Source organism: Brettanomyces bruxellensis, chromosome 9, assembly GCF_011074885.1.
Source record: "Brettanomyces bruxellensis chromosome 9, complete sequence".
Taxonomy (NCBI): Eukaryota; Fungi; Ascomycota; class Pichiomycetes; order Pichiales; family Pichiaceae; genus Brettanomyces; species Brettanomyces bruxellensis.
The window spans coordinates 3812218-3830481 of NC_054690.1; the positions used below are offsets into that span (position 1 = coordinate 3812218).

Genomic DNA, 18264 nt, shown 5'->3' on the forward strand with positions numbered 1-18264 from the left:
TTGTTAGTTCCATTAATCTCTTTGTTCTGCCCACCTTTTTTATTTTTACAATTGAATCTGTGAACATTCTGCATCTGCCCGTGGTGCAACCCCATATCTGACTACTTCACACATATCCGATTTAATTATGTTCGGGTTGCATTGTTCTTTGATCACATAGTTTAATACAGTATGTAGTCCTGAATATTTTGGCTAAGAAACATGTATATAAATATATGTATAGTTGGGTTTCCTTAAAGAAATTGTATGAATTCTTTTTGCAATTTGAGAAAAACTTACAAAATTTATATTTTACTGAAAGTATAGGAACACAAGAAAATATCAATATAAACATAAAAAGCATGGGTGACATTAGTGATAGCGTTTCTGAAATTGATGACCTTAAAGCTATAAAAAGTGAGGATGAAGATAGTGTTGAAATAGATGACTTAAAGGCTAATCATGATCACATCGAAAATGCTGCTCCTGATGATATCGACGACAAAATCATTAGTAAATTTTTAGGGGCTTCTGATGAGGTCAAGGAGAGTGAGAAGCAGGAAAAGGATATGGGATTTAAGGAAGCCATAAAAACATACCCTAAATGTGCCATATGGTCTGTTGTTCTTTCTACAGGTCTTATTATGGAGGGTTACGATACATGCTTGTTAAGTTCGATGTATGCCCTCCCAATTTTCTGTGAAAAGTTTGGAACATGGGATTCAAAGTCAAAAGTGTGGGAGATCTCCGCAGGCTGGCAGACAGGTTTAAGTATGTGTGTTAATGTGGGAGAAATCATCGGTTTACAGATGTCTGGTTTTTTTGCAGATAAATTTGGATACAGGTATACTTTGATTGGTTCAATGGTTGTTCTTGCTGGATTCATATTTTTATTGTTCTTTGCCAAGTCATGTGTCATGATTGCCGTTGGTCAGGTTCTTTGTGGTATTCCATGGGGATTCTTCCAGACATTGGCAGTCTCATACGCTTCGGAGGTTTGTCCGTTGGCCTTGAGGTACTATCTTACAAGTTATGTCAATGTCTGCTGGGTTTTCGGTCAATTGTTTGCATCTGGTATAATGAAAAATTCTCAAGAGGCAATGGCCCACACAGATATGGGATGGCGTCTTCCATTTGCTTTAATGTGGATCTGGCCTGTTCCAATTAGTGTTGGAATTTTCTTTGCACCGGAATCACCATGGTGGCTTATCAAGAAAAACAGAATGAACGAAGCTGCGCACAGTCTCAAACGGTTACTCACAATACATGAAAAAGATAGAAGAGATTTGATTATCGGAGCAATGGTCAAGAGAATGAAGTTTACTAGTGACAAAGAAGACACGAACGGTGAAACAGGCACTTACATGGAGTGCTTTTCAAGAAAAAATATAAGGAGAACTAGAATTGCATGTATGACATGGGTTGGACAAAATGCTTGTGGCTCCTGTCTAATGGGATATTCCACTTACTTCTATGAAAAGGCTGGTATGTCCACGTCCGCCGCCTTTGATTTCAGTATTATTATGTACTGCCTTGGAATTATTGGTGCTTTTGCCTCCTGGATTATTTCCCATAGTATTGGTCGTGCAACAATTTACATTGGAGGTATGGGTATTCAAACCATTTTGATGTGGGTTACGGGTATTCTTGGATTTATCAAGCAAACGAGTGCTGTTGGTTGGGCCGTCGGTTCATTATTATTAGTTTTCACTTTGGTGTATGATAGTACTGTTGGACCAGTTACATATTGTATTGTTCCAGAAATTCCATCAGGAAAGGTCAGAACAAAAACTGTGGTCATTGCAAGGAATCTCTACAATATTTGGGGAATTTTCAATGCAGTCATCACTCCTTATCAATTGAATTCTACGCAATGGAATTGGGGTGCAAAGACAGGAATATTTTGGGCCGTCCTTTCTACATTGATATTTGTTTGGTCTGTGTTTGATTTGCCCGAAACAAAGGATAGAACATTTGCCGAAATTGATCAATTGTTCGAAGATCATGTTTCTGCAAGAAAGTTCAGATCTACGGATGTCGATCCATTTAATGACGCTAAACTTCTTAAACAATTCGACAAGAAAAAGCTTCACGAATTGGGTAACATTGATGTTGGTGAGCATGATACGGAAGATATAAAGGAGTTGGAATAATTTGATATGACCAATTAACAAGTTTTTCTATTTTCGATGGACATCTACAATTTGGGTAATCTATTTTTGTTGTACTTTATATTTTTAAGACGAATAAATGAATAAATTAAGTTAACAAGAATATAAGTTTTGTACCACTTTATCAAGTCACATTTATTCTTACTTAGTATAATAGATAATCCTTTATCATAAAAATACTATTACTAAACTAAAGCTAGTTTGATCTCAAATGTTCCCATAAGTGTGCATTTTAAAAAATATATTTGATATTGATTACGTCATGAGCGAAATTTTTTAAGAGGAACTATACAGGAGCATTTCGCCGAAAACCGCGAAAACTAAAATTTGTGGTAAATCCCGAGAACCGGAAAACAGCAAGCCATGTCACTTTTAAACGTGGTCGCAATTATTGTTCAACAATACGATTAATTTGTACCCCACCAATCTCCTCTATATTTTTTTTCGGGGTGGTAATGCATTCATGCCCTTTCAAAAGTGAGCACTGCGTGAATCAGAAAATAAAAATATAAAAATACTTTTTTTCAGATATGTTTCTTAAGGAGTCGTCATGGAAACATATTTGAACGAATGGTTTTCCTCTTCTAACCCATGCAGATTGGCGCAACCTGCTAAATCACTAACTATTTTTTTCTTTTAATTAGCAAGAATATTTGACCTGAAAATGACTATAAAACAGGACGTCACGAATCTAATTTTAAGTTCCGATCCATTGAGACCTCAAGCACACTTCCTTGCACCTTATGGATGGATGAATGATCCCTGTGGTCCAATCTATGCGGGGGGAAAGTATCATCTTTTTTATCAATGGAATAAGGATGCCGCTAAATGGGGAAATATTCATTGGGGCCATGCTATTAGCTCTGATCTTATTCACTGGAAGCATGAGTCAACTGCTTTATTCCCTCAAAAGAATGGTGCCGATAAAGATGGTGTGTTTACTGGTGACGTCGTTGATGTTGATGGGAAGACAGCAATCGCCTTATATACTGGGTTCCGTCTTGATAAACCATTAAAGCAAGTTCAATGTATTGCAACTTCTGATATTGAGATGATTAAATGGAAGCAAGAGCCTAAACCATTTCTCGATGTGGCACCGGACGGTCTTGAGATTGATGGCTTCAGGGATCCTAGAGTGTGGAGAGAAAATGGAAAATATGTCATGATTCTCGGTTCCAGTATTAAAGGAAAGGGTGGTGTCGTTTTTCGCTATGAAGGTACTGATCTCAAACATTGGACATATAAAGGTGTCTTGTACGGCCCTTCAAAATTAAGAGGAACCGATGATGATGCCCTAGAATGTCCCGATTTTTTCCCTCTTGGAAACCGTCACGTTTTAATTTTTTCCCTTAACAGTGTTGTTTACGCGGTTATAGGTGAATATAAAAATGCAAAATTCACTCCATTGAGCATTGAAAAGTACGGTCATGGAAATATATATGCTGCGCGGACATTCTTAGACTCGGCGGGTCAACGTGTTTTGTTTGGGTGGATTACAGAAAGAATATCACAGGAAAATGAAGCTCTTGCACGTGGCTGGAGCGGGACAATGTCGTTTCCCAGAATTTTATACTTGACTGAAGATGGTCATGTTGGCTCTCGAATTTATCCTACGGTTGATTCAATAGAGGGAGAACTATTGATTAAAGAAACCCCCGTTGAGAATATTCAGTTTATTCCTGGATGTCCCGTGCACCTCAAGATTTCATTTAAAACACGGTATCCTGGAGAAATTCTTCTTTCTGGAGTTGATACTTTTGTTTGTTTGAATTACAATCCAGGTCGTCTTGGCGAAGAGCTTTACTGTAATGGCGAGACTGCACCATTGTCTGCAATGTCTGAAAGTGCATTTATTGATGTTTATATGGATGCTTCCGTAATTGAGATAGTCACGTCATCTGGATCTATATTGAATGCCCGTGCTTATGGAGATGTTCCTACTTCATTGAAGATTAGTTCTTTTGGCAGCTTAAAAGCTGCAATTTGTGACGTCAATCTCGTTGCTCCAATATCAAAAGATAGATTATCAACGGCCGTGAAAGGTGAAGAAAAATTGTTCTGCGAATTAACGAGCCTTAAGCAATAACAGTGAAATAGCATGGAAGATATGTGTAAGTCACATATAATTCGAGTGATGATTTCTTTACTTATTAAAGTGATAGTACATCGGAGTCTGATGTTATATTGAAAATGCGATGGTTTCGTTAATTTATTTCTTCTTCCTCTCCAGTTCTTTTTGCTTTAGAACTTTTCACTTTCCGGTACTCGATGAATAGCATCAAAATTGCTAATAATTTATGTCTGAATTCAGAGAAAAAACCTGAAATTATATACTTGAATTTGTTTTCTTCCCTCATTCATATTGACCGACTGTCTGAATTAAAAAGTGAAGTTCAAAGACAAAAAAAGCGTAATAATTATTTGCTTGGTTCTAAGTGTAATACAATTAAAATGAAATTCTTTAGTTAACTGTTTTTTTTTTAGGCTGAAGAAAGGTAACAACAGATTGTAAACTAAAAGAGATATGAATAACAGTAAATGCGCATACTTGAACACATTTAATCTTTAGGATTAATGTTGAGGTTTCTTTGGCATTAAACAGGACGGGCAGTTTATATAAACGCATATATTGTGGAATTTATTGAAGGTCATAATTTAATCCTTTTCACTTACTTCAGGGATTGTTTTCGATATTTTAATATCAGCATAATATTTTTGATTGGCTACAACTATAACGCTTATTTTTTGTAAAATGTTGTTAACTTCGAGAAAAAAGACATAAATGAGAATATTTGGATATAGAGTAAGGAGTAAAAGAGAACGAAATAGAATAGTGTAAAGCTAGGAATATTTAAAAAACTTTTGAGGTTTTCAAAGCAACGTGTTCCAGTTTAAAAAAGAAATTTTTCGTAATTTTCAGTTTAGTAAAGCCGTGTTAATTATGTTTCCATTATATATTTATTTACTAAATTAGATGTATGGTATCTTTTATGATGTTTGATTGTTTATCCACATGAATTTACTCTTTCAAAAGGTAGATTTTGAGAGAAATAATCCTAAACATAACTATACAATCAAAATATTTTGTGCATCTACACTGATACGGGATATTTAAATATACTTTAATAATGGTTTTGCTATAAAATAGACCTCTTGACGTTAGATATTGTAATGTAGTTTTTTATTTGTATTCTGTCCTTATGTAGCCTAAATTGTTTTTTATTATGTAAATATGAAAGGATAAGGATGGTAAACGGGACAAAGCTAAGACCTACTGCGAAGTTCTGTTTTGACAGAGTCACTTGTGTCATCGGCATCAGTTACTTTCAGCTTTAAAGTGCATGGTTCCTCATCACCGAATAGTGATGCAACTTGTTCAAGGGTAAGGCCCTTTGTCTCCACCCAGAGAAAATAAATGATGGGTAAAAATATAATATCATATCCTGCGTTAATCATGTAAAATTTCCATCCAACGGATGTCATAGATATTGGAAGAACGAATGCAGCAATTAATCCAAATCCGGAGTTCCAAAATTGATAGAACGCCATGCCTGCGGCTCTGACACTGGTTGGAAAAATCTCTGATGGGTACAAAACATTGAGGGGTGTGAAACAAAAATTGTAGAAGCCATTGAATAGAAACATCCAGAATAAAGTGGCATATTGGGCGGAACGATTCGTTGTACTGCCACCCCATTTGGCTACAAATGCACCAAGAACAAAAAAGCAGACAATCATGCAACTCAAGCTTATGAAAGCTTGCTTTTTCCTGCCAATACAATCGAATAAAAATGTTCCCACAACAGATATCGCAAAATTCCAGCACGAGCTAATCATATTTATTTCAAGAACTTTCTGATTACTGTGAATTCCTGTCTGATTTAATACCACTGTAAGATAGTATGTTCCAACTGAAGAGCCACCCATTTCCACAAGAAATGCAAAAGAAACTATTATTGCCAGTCGCCTCATCATAGGTTTTTTCCAGCAGAATAACTTTCTAAATTGTCCCTTAAAAGGTGAATCTGTATCGATACCAGACATAATCTTGTTGGCCTTTTCCCTTGCATCTTCCTTTGAAACAACATGTGAAACTTGAATTACTTCAACTGCATATTTATAATTTCCTTTTCCAAGTAGCCATCGAGGTGATTCGGGAATAAAATAAAGTAGGCAAATCGAAATTATAGATGGAATGCATTGTAAAAGAGCCGGAAGTCTCCATGACCAATTTGAATCTAACATACCTGTACCATAAGTAACAATAGATGCAATAATGGCCCCCAAATTAAACATGGTAAAGTATATTCCTACCAAACTACCACGAAAGTTTGCCGGTACTATCTCCGCAATTAAAAGTGGTGCTGCACTTCCTGTAACCTGACAGCCAAATCCAACTATGATTCGAGCCACAATAAACATTGCAATATTTTGAGAAGCACTTTGAATAACTATTCCAATTAAGCAGATCCAAGCACAAACAAATATTGTGAGCTTCCTTCCAAGCAAATCGCAGCATGGAGTAATAGCCAATGGTGATATAATACAACCAATCCACATAGCTGCGTTCAATAACCCTGTTGTAATCGGATTTAAATTAAAATAGTTGATAAAAGGATCTATTGCAATTAATCCTGACATCATCATGGTATCATATCCTTTTGTAGCAGAATTCACCACGGCAGTTACAACCAGCATAGTAAATAGCAACTGTCTATTTTTCGGTGCAAATGTTGGATAACGTTTGTTTACTAAGCCACGCATTTTCTTCTAGATTATTTTTATATAGTATCTCCTAATTGATATAATCTAAGAAAAAGGACTATATAATTTTATTTCGGTAATATTCTGAATATATTACAAGTAAGATAAGTGGTTAATGGCATGTATTTATATCCCAAAAGGATTTATGGGATTCGTGAGTCCAAGTTTTTTTTGTTTGATTTTTCAAGATTCAGAATGATTATTTCCTTTTTTTATTATTATTGATTGGAGCTCTGCTAAACGAGCCCGCAGCCGCTATGGGATTCAACGTACTTTTGGGGATTGAAATAATCCCACCCGAAAAAATTGTGTTTCGCATTTCCACCATATTTTGTTGAAAAAGTGCCTGGATCTGGCCATTTTCAGGAGATTTTCATTGATTGGTTCTCAAAGCATTCAATAAATATACATTCTTTTACTCTTTACGTTGAGCTTAGATCTACCGGGATGAAATACACAAATTGTGGTTAAATTTATTATTGTTCGGATTAAAGCTCACTGAAATATCCCACTCTAAGTTAAATATTCTAACGGATTATCTGTTGTTTTCCTGAATATGTTTGTGAGAATTGTAATTTAATTCAACTAAGTGTATTCAAATAAGCCAATGTCAGCTCGTTTCATACTTATGCTCAGTCCTTATTTTACTTTAATAAAAGGACGCCAGAAAATGACTGTAAAGACATCTCCCCGAAAAAGAGAAAATAAAAATAACAGTAATCCTTTTCTGTGCTTGTTATGCTAACTTTTTTTTTCACGCCACATTTAGGTTGTACATATGTGTCACGAATTGTTTACTTTGAGCACAATGCATTGAATTCTTCGAGTTCTTTTTGTTGCAATAAATATTTGAATGAGGTATTGTTAGGTATCTTATAATTTGTTATCACTAAAGGTGATTCAAAATAAATATACTCGTGATATGAGGTTAGGTTGTTTTTCCCATTCAATCGCATTTTAAAAGTTTAATTTGTATGTTATAAAGAACTTTGTTAGTTAAAAGGATTTAATTTCATTATAACTAAATTGTTGCCCAAATTAAAAAGATAAAATATGATCTGACCGAAAGGAATTATTCCTTTTTTAAAAAATTTTTTCACAGCCTATGTGATGTATGTATGCTTCCGCGTTTTTACGTTCATTTCAATCCTTTCGAATAAAAATCTTTCGATCAACGTAAAATCTACGTATCCACTCAAATGATAAATCTAGTGATAAAAGTATAAGCCCGAGTACTTGTTTAAGTTGATGTATATACCAATTTTACTGATCATTTCTTCAAAACGATCTCTTCTTTTGCTTGCATGATAATTAATCTGAAATCTATCCTTTTTTACGGAAAAAGATACAATTTTCCTGTTTCCATGATCACATTGCGTTAATTCATATGTTCTAAAGGAAAATTGGGTACCCTTTTAAAAAAATGCCTTTCTTCTTGAAAAGCCTAGAAAGGATTTTTCTTCTATGAAATGAAGTAACGAAGCAAAATTTTTTGTACCTATTTTTGTCTACGGAGTGCATTTGATCCTTTTTTAATAGGTTAGTAAATTATTTCTTCACAGTCGCTTGAAAATTTAACACCTTCTCTTATACCTAATTTTACCCATTATTATCATACATACGTTCTCTCCATTTCATACTTCGTTATTTTTTTATCTGTTATTTATATTCTGGCCCTAAAATTATTCAACTAGTTGCTGCTATATACTGCCAAAAAGGAGCCCCCCCCCCCAAAAAAAAAAAAAAAGTATTGTGGTTTGGACCTTTATTGACAGGCAAGCAAATATTGTTAAATCATAAAAAAGGATTACCCGAACTTTCACAAATATTAGTCAGTATAATTTAATTTATTTTCAAAATGCAATAATTTTGGTGTTAATTGTTGAACTGTGCTGTATATATTGTTTTTTTACGTAACATATCCTTTTGAAGTACAGTTTTCTATACAAGCATATATAAAAAAGTTTTTTCCCGAAGTATTTGGATATTCTTGTATGTTGAAGTAATCTTGTAATCAAAATAAACGGCAAATTATTATGATGGAGGTTTTTATTCCTCTTTTTTGTGAATTTTTATTCTCAAGTAGTTCAGTGGAAGGGAACATCAAATTGTATTATAAAGGATATTGACTTAGCTTTACTCTGGTTGGTCGTCTTAAACTGAAGAAGAAAAAGTATCATTATCATACTAACATGATTTTCCGTATTTGTGGTATTACATAAATATACCACAAATTAAAAAGTGAATCTTCCAAGAAAGTACTAACCCTCAAGTCAAAATCAGTCTAATTGAAAGTAATATTTCTTGGCATTTGTTTTACTATTCACTTGGACCAATGCAAATTAGACATTGTGATAAATAATAGAACATTGTGCCTGTAAAAATGAAAATACATTTTAGTCTTCATAGTCTACCAATATTGTATCAGAGCAATACCTCTATTATTGTTGATTTAAGTGTGATACTGATTGCTTTATAAATTTTGTTTAGCAGTTAATTTTATGTTTTAAAAAATATCTAATAAAAAGCAGGGGAAAATAAGTAATTAAGAATGTCTAAAAAAGATTGTTGACAAAGGTGAAAATGCAGAAGCTTACATACTTTCAATCCTATCAAAGTTTTTAAAAATGCAAAGCAAGGCGATGTGGTGTAGCTTTTTGGATGCGACTAAGGAAGGATTCATTTCGATTTACTTAAAGGAGCAATGAAGGTTTACTTCACAAGAAAATTATAACTGTAATAGTTTTGTTTAATTGGTTTAAGTGTGACGCCGATTACTTTATGAAGTTTTTGTTATAACTAGTATTGAGTGTTTTTAAGGCTAAGGAAAGGAAAAGTACAAACGTAAAAAGAACTAAGTAAGAAGGTAAAAAGAACTGGATAAAAAATGGGAAATGCACATGTTTAAATACCTTTGATCCTTATGAGCGAGGTTTTCTTGGGCATAAACAAGGCAGGGCAGCTTTATGTAGACGCGACTCTCGACGCATCTATTACAATAACCGTCAAAAACCAATATTGTATAGAGTCATTTATTATGCATTATAGACGATAATTTATAAACAGTTTGATAACAACACTAAATATTGAGTATGATGTTAGATCCAGAAGTATTAATTTCAGCACATTATCGATTAAATGGATACCACCTTTTTTTTTCGATATTGGTAAAAGTGTTTGAAGTAGAACGCCTGTAACGAAACAACTTTGAACGAGTGCATTGAACCCAAGATGAGTTATTGATTACGTTAACTACTAGTGGCAATGGAGGACTAGTGAGGTTCGGTCCAGATATAAAGATAAAGAATTAATTAATAAACAAACACTGAATGATGTCCTCATGAATGGCATTCACTCCATTATTTGCCACATTGCATCTACTATAGTTGTCTTTGCTTGTGATAAGATTGGAAGAAGAAAGATGTTTATGGTATCCATCGTTGGCTGTGCCCTTGCCTTAACATGTCTTGCAATCTGTGCCGTCTGTTTTCATGCTACTGGGAGTACTGATGCATCAAGAGGTGCTATGATTTTCATTTATTTTTTGGCGTGAAATCCTTCTTTACTTTCACACCAATTCAAATAATTTATCCCCGTGAAGTTGCTTCTAACTAAATTGGATCTAAGGCTCATTTTGTTTTTAATATCACTGCCGGAATATCGCAGTTTGTTAATCAATTTGCTTCCCAAAAAATAATAGCGAACATGAAATGTTGGTTTTGGGTCTTCCATGAATTTTTTTTGAGGCGTTCAAATTCATCGTTGTCTATTTCTTCTATGTTGAAACAAAGGGTAGGACTTTAGAAGAATTGAATTTTATGTTTTAAGCAGCATAGAAAATCTTCTGTTGACCCCAAATTTTTATTCAGTACAAGGCTTGCAGCCCTTTCCGAAGCTGAAAATATGTGGGAAGAAGTATTATATCCGAAGCGTGATATTAAGCATTTAGGGATATCTAAATCCGTTTAGTTTTTTAATCAATTGAAAGTCCTTCCCACTTATAAGAATAATTATTGTTGACCTCATTGAAACTGCATACTACACTCTAAATTGCAATAAATACTTTTTACACTGCAATCCCTGTCATGTAAAGTAAAATAGTTCCACCACTTTAGTCATTCCCTTTATTGACTTTCCCTTATCTTTTATGTTTTACTCTTTTTTATGCTATAGATTTTGACAATTAAAAAATTTAATTTTTTGAAAAGGTCAAGACGAAGGAGTTTGTAAATATTTGCTGATGTAAGAATGGCCTCCTTGGATAGGTTGTAGAAGGGCTTAAGCAAAGTTGTGTAATTGAATGATTCAAAATCATTCTTTGTGTCTATCGATGTCAAAATGCCAATCACATGAATTAGATTCTTAATCAAGTGTTAGTTCTCTTGAAAGTACATTAAAACTTACCTATATCGTATACCTTACTTTGGTCAGACTCAGAACCACTTTAATTGGTTTACCATTTTGATACACTGTAAATGATTGTTGTTCATAACTTGGGAAAGAGTAAGACAGATATGAAAAATTACAAATCAGAGAACATAAGGTCTTTCTGTCTCGTATAATGAACATATGTAGCTCTGTTCACTTTCCCTTATTTGTGGAAATGTGTGTTCACCCTTCAAATTTCACCCTTTCAAATTCTCTTGAAGAATTTCCTATGTACATTGTTCCCAATGCTTTCAATATGCAAGTGTAATAGCTTTCTATTTGATCAGTATTAAATATCATTAATTATCTCAAATTGCTTGTTCTTGTATATAATTAATTATTTKTATATGAACTTYCTAAWTGCTTAACYSAAAGGAAATTTGGACCTGTTAAGAAAWTTTTCCCTAAAAGGTCACGTGATTGTTTCTTTGACATATTATGACAGTGAAGCAAGTAATGCTAATTTGGCAAAATTCAAGAGCTTGCTCGGATTTATGYGTGCTTTCCGTTAACTGTTRATRTATTMGAAACTTTTRAACTGTATATTTAGTATAATTTCCTTTTATTAATACATTGTTTTATCTCTTATGATCTTTAAGTAATATGCTTCGGGAAAAATCAAATTTAAGTGAGGATAAATAGTACGTACGTTGTCAAAGAGCAAATTATTTTATCTTGACTTTCAATACCTATGTACTTTTGCACACTCAATTAATTTACAAATACGATATTAAAGCATAAACAAACAAAACGAAGTAACTATACTTATCAAAATTTGTATAGATGCGTATTATATTGTTTATTGATCAGGCGTAATGCTCGATACTTTACGATCAATGATTTCGACTAGCTATTCGGCCGCTTAACAGTTAATAGACAAAAAGGAGACAAAGGGACCAGTAATGTCTGAGAGTAAAAATAGAAAAAGGATGTTAGAGAAAGACATGTAATTAGTTAAATATCCAAGTCCTGCTAACTGAAGCTTTTGGATTTCAAAACAAGGCTGTGTATTTTCTAAACGCGACCGTCGACGAATCCAATATAGGGATCATTTTTACGGAAAAATAAGATTCTGAACGCGTTTTCTCCAACGATTACATTAGTTTTGCGATGCACACGTACCAACTACTAGATCTTGAATTCATTGACAGAAAATGTCTATTACAGTCATTGACTTTAGAATGGCTTTAAACTTTTTCAAGTGCAAAGAGTAATGCTCAAACCAGTGCGTGATCTCATATTCAATAATATATGCATTCAGGCAACATTGATAAACAGTTCGTGGTAGGTGTACCATTCAAGGTCGCTAGACATTACTCTTGAAAAGGAAACCAATGCTGAAGGACTATATAGAATGAATTAGAAATCCATTAACACAAAACTTAGGAAAGAGAAGTAGATGAAATGTCGGCATAAAAGGATAAGTTGTTTTCTTTCTTGTTTACTATTGCTTCATAAGAAGGGTCACTCTCACATTGGCTTCTGAAATTGGATGTGAATTTTTGATATAATGATTATTATATTCTTATGGAAGGAAGGATAATGTTACAGGGATAGGCCATTGCAAATCTTCTTTATGAGAATATTTGATACATCATTAGAAAACGCGAAAACAGTACGAAATAGTATTGAATACTTGCTTTACGGGATATCGAGGAACTTACAGAAGGATCATAGCCATCAATGGTAAATCGAATATTCTGTGGCATGTTGAATCTTATCAAAAAGTTAAATTTCTATAGAACTAGAGCATACAATTGCAGATGGTGTCATCTTTTCAATATACATAAAGCTATGGACACAGATAATGAAATTGGTTGATAATATTTTACTAAAGGAAAGTCAAATATTACATACCATTTAAGAATTGTGGGGTTTAATGCTGGTCAGAGGAGAATATTTGATAATACAGTACATGCTGCTGACTTTCATTTTCACTGCAAGCTTTAAATCCAACAAAGGCATCGTTTGATTTTAGCTATGTCAATACGAATGATTGCATAGTGATTCAAAATTTATGATACGTTTAAACGGGGAAACCCAACAACTGAATTGTACGTTATTTATTTGAATTTTACATTCTTCCCACATACTGGAAGTTATTCAGTGAAAATTACAAAATTGCTTTTACATATTCTGATTCAAAATTCAAGCTATTGGAAGTCAGACGTGAGAACCAGATACCAAAACAGAAGACAACAATATGGCTTAGTTTCAAATGTAAAATAGTACTCGGCAAAGATGTAAGATGAATGTCTGTGAATGATAGCAAATTTGCTTTTTTCAACTATTGGGACGTCCTCTTTTGTGAAAATTGGTACCAGAAAATGTGATTGGACTAAACTTACACAGACTGTCAAAAGTTTAATTAGAGGATATTACCTCTCGAAAGGTGCTAAAGTACTGCTATGTGCGAATCGTTTATAATTTCAAAGCAAGTTCTGAAAGCTTGCATCATGAATTTGTGACTAAACACAACTTTAAAGAGAGGAAGACATGAAGGAGACGGTGGGGATCGAATGGTTCAAATACAGAATAATGGTTTACAGCCGGATCAAAGAAAAATTAAGATTGTGTTGGTTCTTCATTTCAGATGGACTCCATGCTTAATAAGGGTTGTAATTTACTTACTGTTGAATTCATAGTTTCCGTTTTCTTCCATCTCACTATATTCTGTTCCCTGCATCACTCCGTATGGTGTAAAACCGCGTGGCTCTTGATTATCGTCTACTTAATTTGATTACCACTTCTCTACCTGCCTCAATTAACGGTATTGTGACCTTAACTCCTAAGTTATGTTTTCTTGACGCTTGATCTACACCAAACTTATTATCATGCTTGTTTGGATCATTGAATCGGTTGCTTACTACCTTCAAGACCCCACATGTATATTACTTTTGAAAAGTTCTCCCTTTTGGTCTAAGTAATGGTCAATTTCTTATATTTCCCTTGGTGCCCTATTCATCTTTTACTCGCAGCTATCTTGAGGATATACCCGTTTTTAGTTCGATTATAGAGCAACACAGGAAAGAACTCTCACAAGTTTTATCCTTTCTCTCTCAAATTTTTCTTGATCTCAACATCATAAGTGTCATTTCTTCCAGACGTTTGTCACTTGGGTAGGCCATCAGTCCCTCGAAACTGACCACGGTATCGAAATCATGCATCAGACTCTATCCGTAGAACCCAATCGAAGAACGATACCCAAAGTTTCTTAGGTCATTTAGTTTACATTTCGGCATATATACTCAACTTCTGCTTGATATCCGCTCAGATAACACAGCTTCTCACAGAAGGAGGCACATTTCAGTTGGCCCCTGAACTTCAGCATGCTTTTGAAGGATTCCAATACATTGAATTGGAATTTATAATAAAATTTATAACCCTTCATCCATTTCAAAACGGCCTTTCTACCAAAATCACTACAGATGCTAGTATGACTGCTATTGGTGCTCCACTTTGGTAACTCGGAAATTCTATCTGGTACCCTGTTGCCTACCGTTTTTCTAAGTTGAGCAAGTTTCAGCTAAACTGGCCCAATACAGACAAGGAACTCTATACTAATTGTTAAGCCATTCGCCATTTTCACTATTATATTGCCAATGGTCTAACCGTCGTTATTGAAATGGTTACAAAACCATCATGGACATTTTTTGTTTCTGACGACCCCAATCCTAGGCATTTGCGCTGGATTGGGGGAGATTATCCCATATCATCCTGAGATACTTTACATTTCCGGTTCTACAAATACATTCGCTGATCATCTTTTGCGTCCACAAACCTTGACATTTATGGCTCAATCGTCCATGAATATCTCAGTTTCTTTCATCCAGCACAGTTAATGAATCTGTGTCAGACTACAAAAACTCATCCATTTTCTTCCGTCCTTACCAATACTTTTCAACACAAGGACTTTTTCGTGGATCAGCAAACCAAAATTTTGAATAAGAAACAGTGCCGCTTATGCATTTCTGTTACTCAGCTACAGCCATGATTGGATACATATCATTCTTCATACTTTGGAAATCACGCTCATTGCCCATTCGTCATCCTATTTGAAGTCTTACTTGTACTTCCTCTACACGTACAAGCATATTGCTCACTAAATGGCTAGCTGCACTATTTGTCAACACGTCAACATTCCTAACCTCCATGTGTGATTTCTCCTATCCACCGCCGAGTCACTTGGCCTTTGAAAAGAGATTCTATGTATATAATTTTGGGTTTTACCAAGGTTCTATATCAAGAACAAACGGTTGAGTCAGTACTAGTCATTATGAACTTATTTTCATCTCATGCACTCTTTTTTTTCGATTCCTACAGATCGTGGTTGGTGGATTTGGAAATGACTTGATCCAACTTCATTCTTCAATTTCCTTCAGTGTTACTGGACGCCATCAGAGTAACGGCAAGGCTGAACGCTTTGGCAGAACCCTTCAAGACTACCGTTTCTACGTGGGATCGAATACCTCTTGGTATGAGGTTCTTACTTTCTCCAACCTCACCATCAACTCTACTCCTGTGCTCTTACTTGCTGGAAACACATCGTTCCAGATCGATTTAGGTTTTACTCCCTTATCACCACCAATCACTTATTCCCTGAGTTAGGGGGACGGGAAGCAGATGTCATCACGGAATTTCTTGATAGATACGACTCCACCGCTAAAGCAGCTCATTAACGAAACAAATAATACTACAATTTCTGTTGCGAAGACGTGGAATTTGAACTTGGCGATACTGCTTATATCGATTGAACTGCTATTCGTGTTATAGGTGACGTCCGAAAAGGAACAACCTGCTTTACTCTGCACAAAGTTTATTGGCCCTTTTTGAATCACTCAGAAACTTTTCCCGGTGAATTACAAACCTCGCTCATATTTAAGTACGTGCATTTTCCCCCTTTATTAAGTTCATTTTGCCTTTTTTCTCAGTTCTTTTACTTTTATACTTTTCCTTTCTTGAGCTTTGAAACACTTAATATACTAATTATAACGAGAAACTTCATAAAGTAATCGGTGTCACACTTAAAACAAAATATACAGGTATTAATTGGATGATAGCGTAAAATAAAGAACAGTCTACGACGAAACACAAACAAATGTAAACCTGGTGCAGAAAATAGAGTGATCGTGTGATGTTAAAACAGAAGGCTAATCCAAAAGCACTTTAAAAACATGGTGAAGTAGGCCATACGAAGAGTATAAATCAATAAATAATATTCGACAACAACAGCTGCTTTTATCGGATGTAGAAAAATCAGGGAACCAATCATATCATAACTTGGAATCACCAAATATGTACCAATCCTTAGGGGATGCCATTTTCACATTTTGAAGTGCTCTTGGATCATCCAAACCTTTATTAATAATATTTTTCTTTTCTCTCTTCCTACTCCAAGAGAATAAGTCTGCCAAAAATGTGTCACCTTTATTGTTCAAGAGATCAACGATTATATCACCTATAACGGCAAGCATCTTAAATAGGTGGCCTGAGTCTCCACCAACAACAAACAAAGAATTATCTTCATGATATGGGGAGTAGTCAATCAACCAGTTATTATCCTCTGTGTCTCCATACCAACACATTCTTGTTAAATCGATCTTCTTGATTTCCGGCAGAAACTTTTTGATGACTAACTTCATCGAGTTCAAAGCGAATAACGGAATATTCGTTTCCGTTTCAGGTGAACTCCACTTCGTAATTATCTTTGAATTCAATCCTGGTTGTGGGTTTGTCCATTTGAGGCCACGGAAACCAATCTTCATCCAACCTTGACTGACTGGAAAACCGAAAACAGCAGCGATACCGGTATCTTTTGTTTTCCAAGACCAAATCGGAAACTTATTCTCATCATACTTGGCCAAAAGTTTTGGATCCGTGATTTTAACCAATGCAACAGAACCAGCTGTAGCTTCGACCTTCTCTTGCGATTCTGGAACCAACTCTGTAAGCCAAGGACCAGCACAGACAATGGTGAGAGGAGCATAGTGCGAACGTCCATCCTTTGTACAGATTCCAACGTTCTTCTTCCCAGTAGACGTGCATTTTTCTAATAAATGATCCACCTCACCAATACTTTTACCTAAATGTAGAGTTAATCGTGACCCACCATCTCATTTGGCAAGGTAAAGCATCCATCGACATGCTTTGTCAGCAAGGATATTTCCAGCCTCAACGTCGATAATTCCTTGAAAAGTCTTCCCTTGCTTTTTTAAACCAAATGGATCGGCAACACAAGGATCCAATCCATGAGCCATTGCCTTTTCGCGAGCATGAGGATCATTTAATACAATAATCTTGCCGTCTCCTCGGGTCTTCAACGTTGCTTTTCCAAATTCATCAAGCTCCTTATTATCCGTCAAAAAAAGGTTACCTTTTTCAATCAAGATAGGATCTCCCCCCTCCCAGTTCTCTTCCTTAATTTGTTTGTTCCATTGCCTCACAATAGTCTGACTTCGAATAGCCATATCCTGATAGTAAACCTCACTTCCATAAGCTGTTCTGAAGAATTTGTTAAGATCGGAAGATGGACTGTCACATTCATCAAAATAACTATACTTTTGCTTGATATAGTTCCGCTTATCAAAGAGATGTATATCCTTATATCCTTTCTTGACCAAGGCAATAACAGTGGAAAGCCCAGATATTCCGGCACCAACAACAATAATCTTATCTTCCTTTTTGATCATGATGATATCTGGTTAATGAAGGAAAAGACTTATATCAATCGCGGCGTACTCCAGCTTGCCCCACTTGAAATTCAGAAATTCATTCGTCAGATAGTAGCACTGCTTTTTATACCAATTTAACAGGTCTTTGTCATAAAAACAGAACCAAAATCAATGTTCAATAATCATACCATAGAGTTTTGAGTTTTCCGAAGGAGGAAAAAAAACGTCGAGAGTTTCCGCGACTGCAGACA

The 18264-nt window shown here is 35.0% G+C and overlaps 4 protein-coding genes across 4 annotated transcripts; 2 read left to right on the forward strand and 2 right to left on the reverse strand.

The window, feature by feature from the left end:
• Positions 1 to 341: 341 nt before the first annotated feature.
• BRETT_003455 (uncharacterized protein) lies at positions 342 to 2132 on the forward strand (the record flags this gene model as incomplete). Its single annotated transcript, XM_041281964.1, has 1 exon — positions 342 to 2132. The coding sequence occupies one exon, from the start codon at positions 342 to 344 to the stop codon at positions 2130 to 2132; it is 1791 nt and encodes a 596-aa protein (XP_041139755.1).
• A 682-nt stretch (positions 2133 to 2814) lies between these two features.
• Positions 2815 to 4236, forward strand: BRETT_003456 (uncharacterized protein; the record flags this gene model as incomplete). The annotated part of the gene is made up of 1 exon (XM_041281965.1): positions 2815 to 4236. One exon carries the CDS (start codon positions 2815 to 2817, stop codon positions 4234 to 4236), a length of 1422 nt encoding a protein of 473 aa, XP_041139756.1.
• A 1178-nt stretch (positions 4237 to 5414) lies between these two features.
• BRETT_003457 (uncharacterized protein) lies at positions 5415 to 6914 on the reverse strand (the record flags this gene model as incomplete). Its single annotated transcript, XM_041281966.1, has 1 exon — positions 5415 to 6914. The coding sequence occupies one exon, from the start codon at positions 6912 to 6914 to the stop codon at positions 5415 to 5417; it is 1500 nt and encodes a 499-aa protein (XP_041139757.1).
• Positions 6915 to 16615: 9701 nt separating this feature from the next.
• Positions 16616 to 18031, reverse strand: BRETT_003458 (uncharacterized protein; the record flags this gene model as incomplete). Its single annotated transcript, XM_041281967.1, has 2 exons — positions 16616 to 17454; positions 17485 to 18031. The coding sequence occupies 2 exons, from the start codon at positions 18029 to 18031 to the stop codon at positions 16616 to 16618; spliced, it is 1386 nt and encodes a 461-aa protein (XP_041139758.1).
• Between the last annotated feature and the right edge of the window lie 233 nt (positions 18032 to 18264).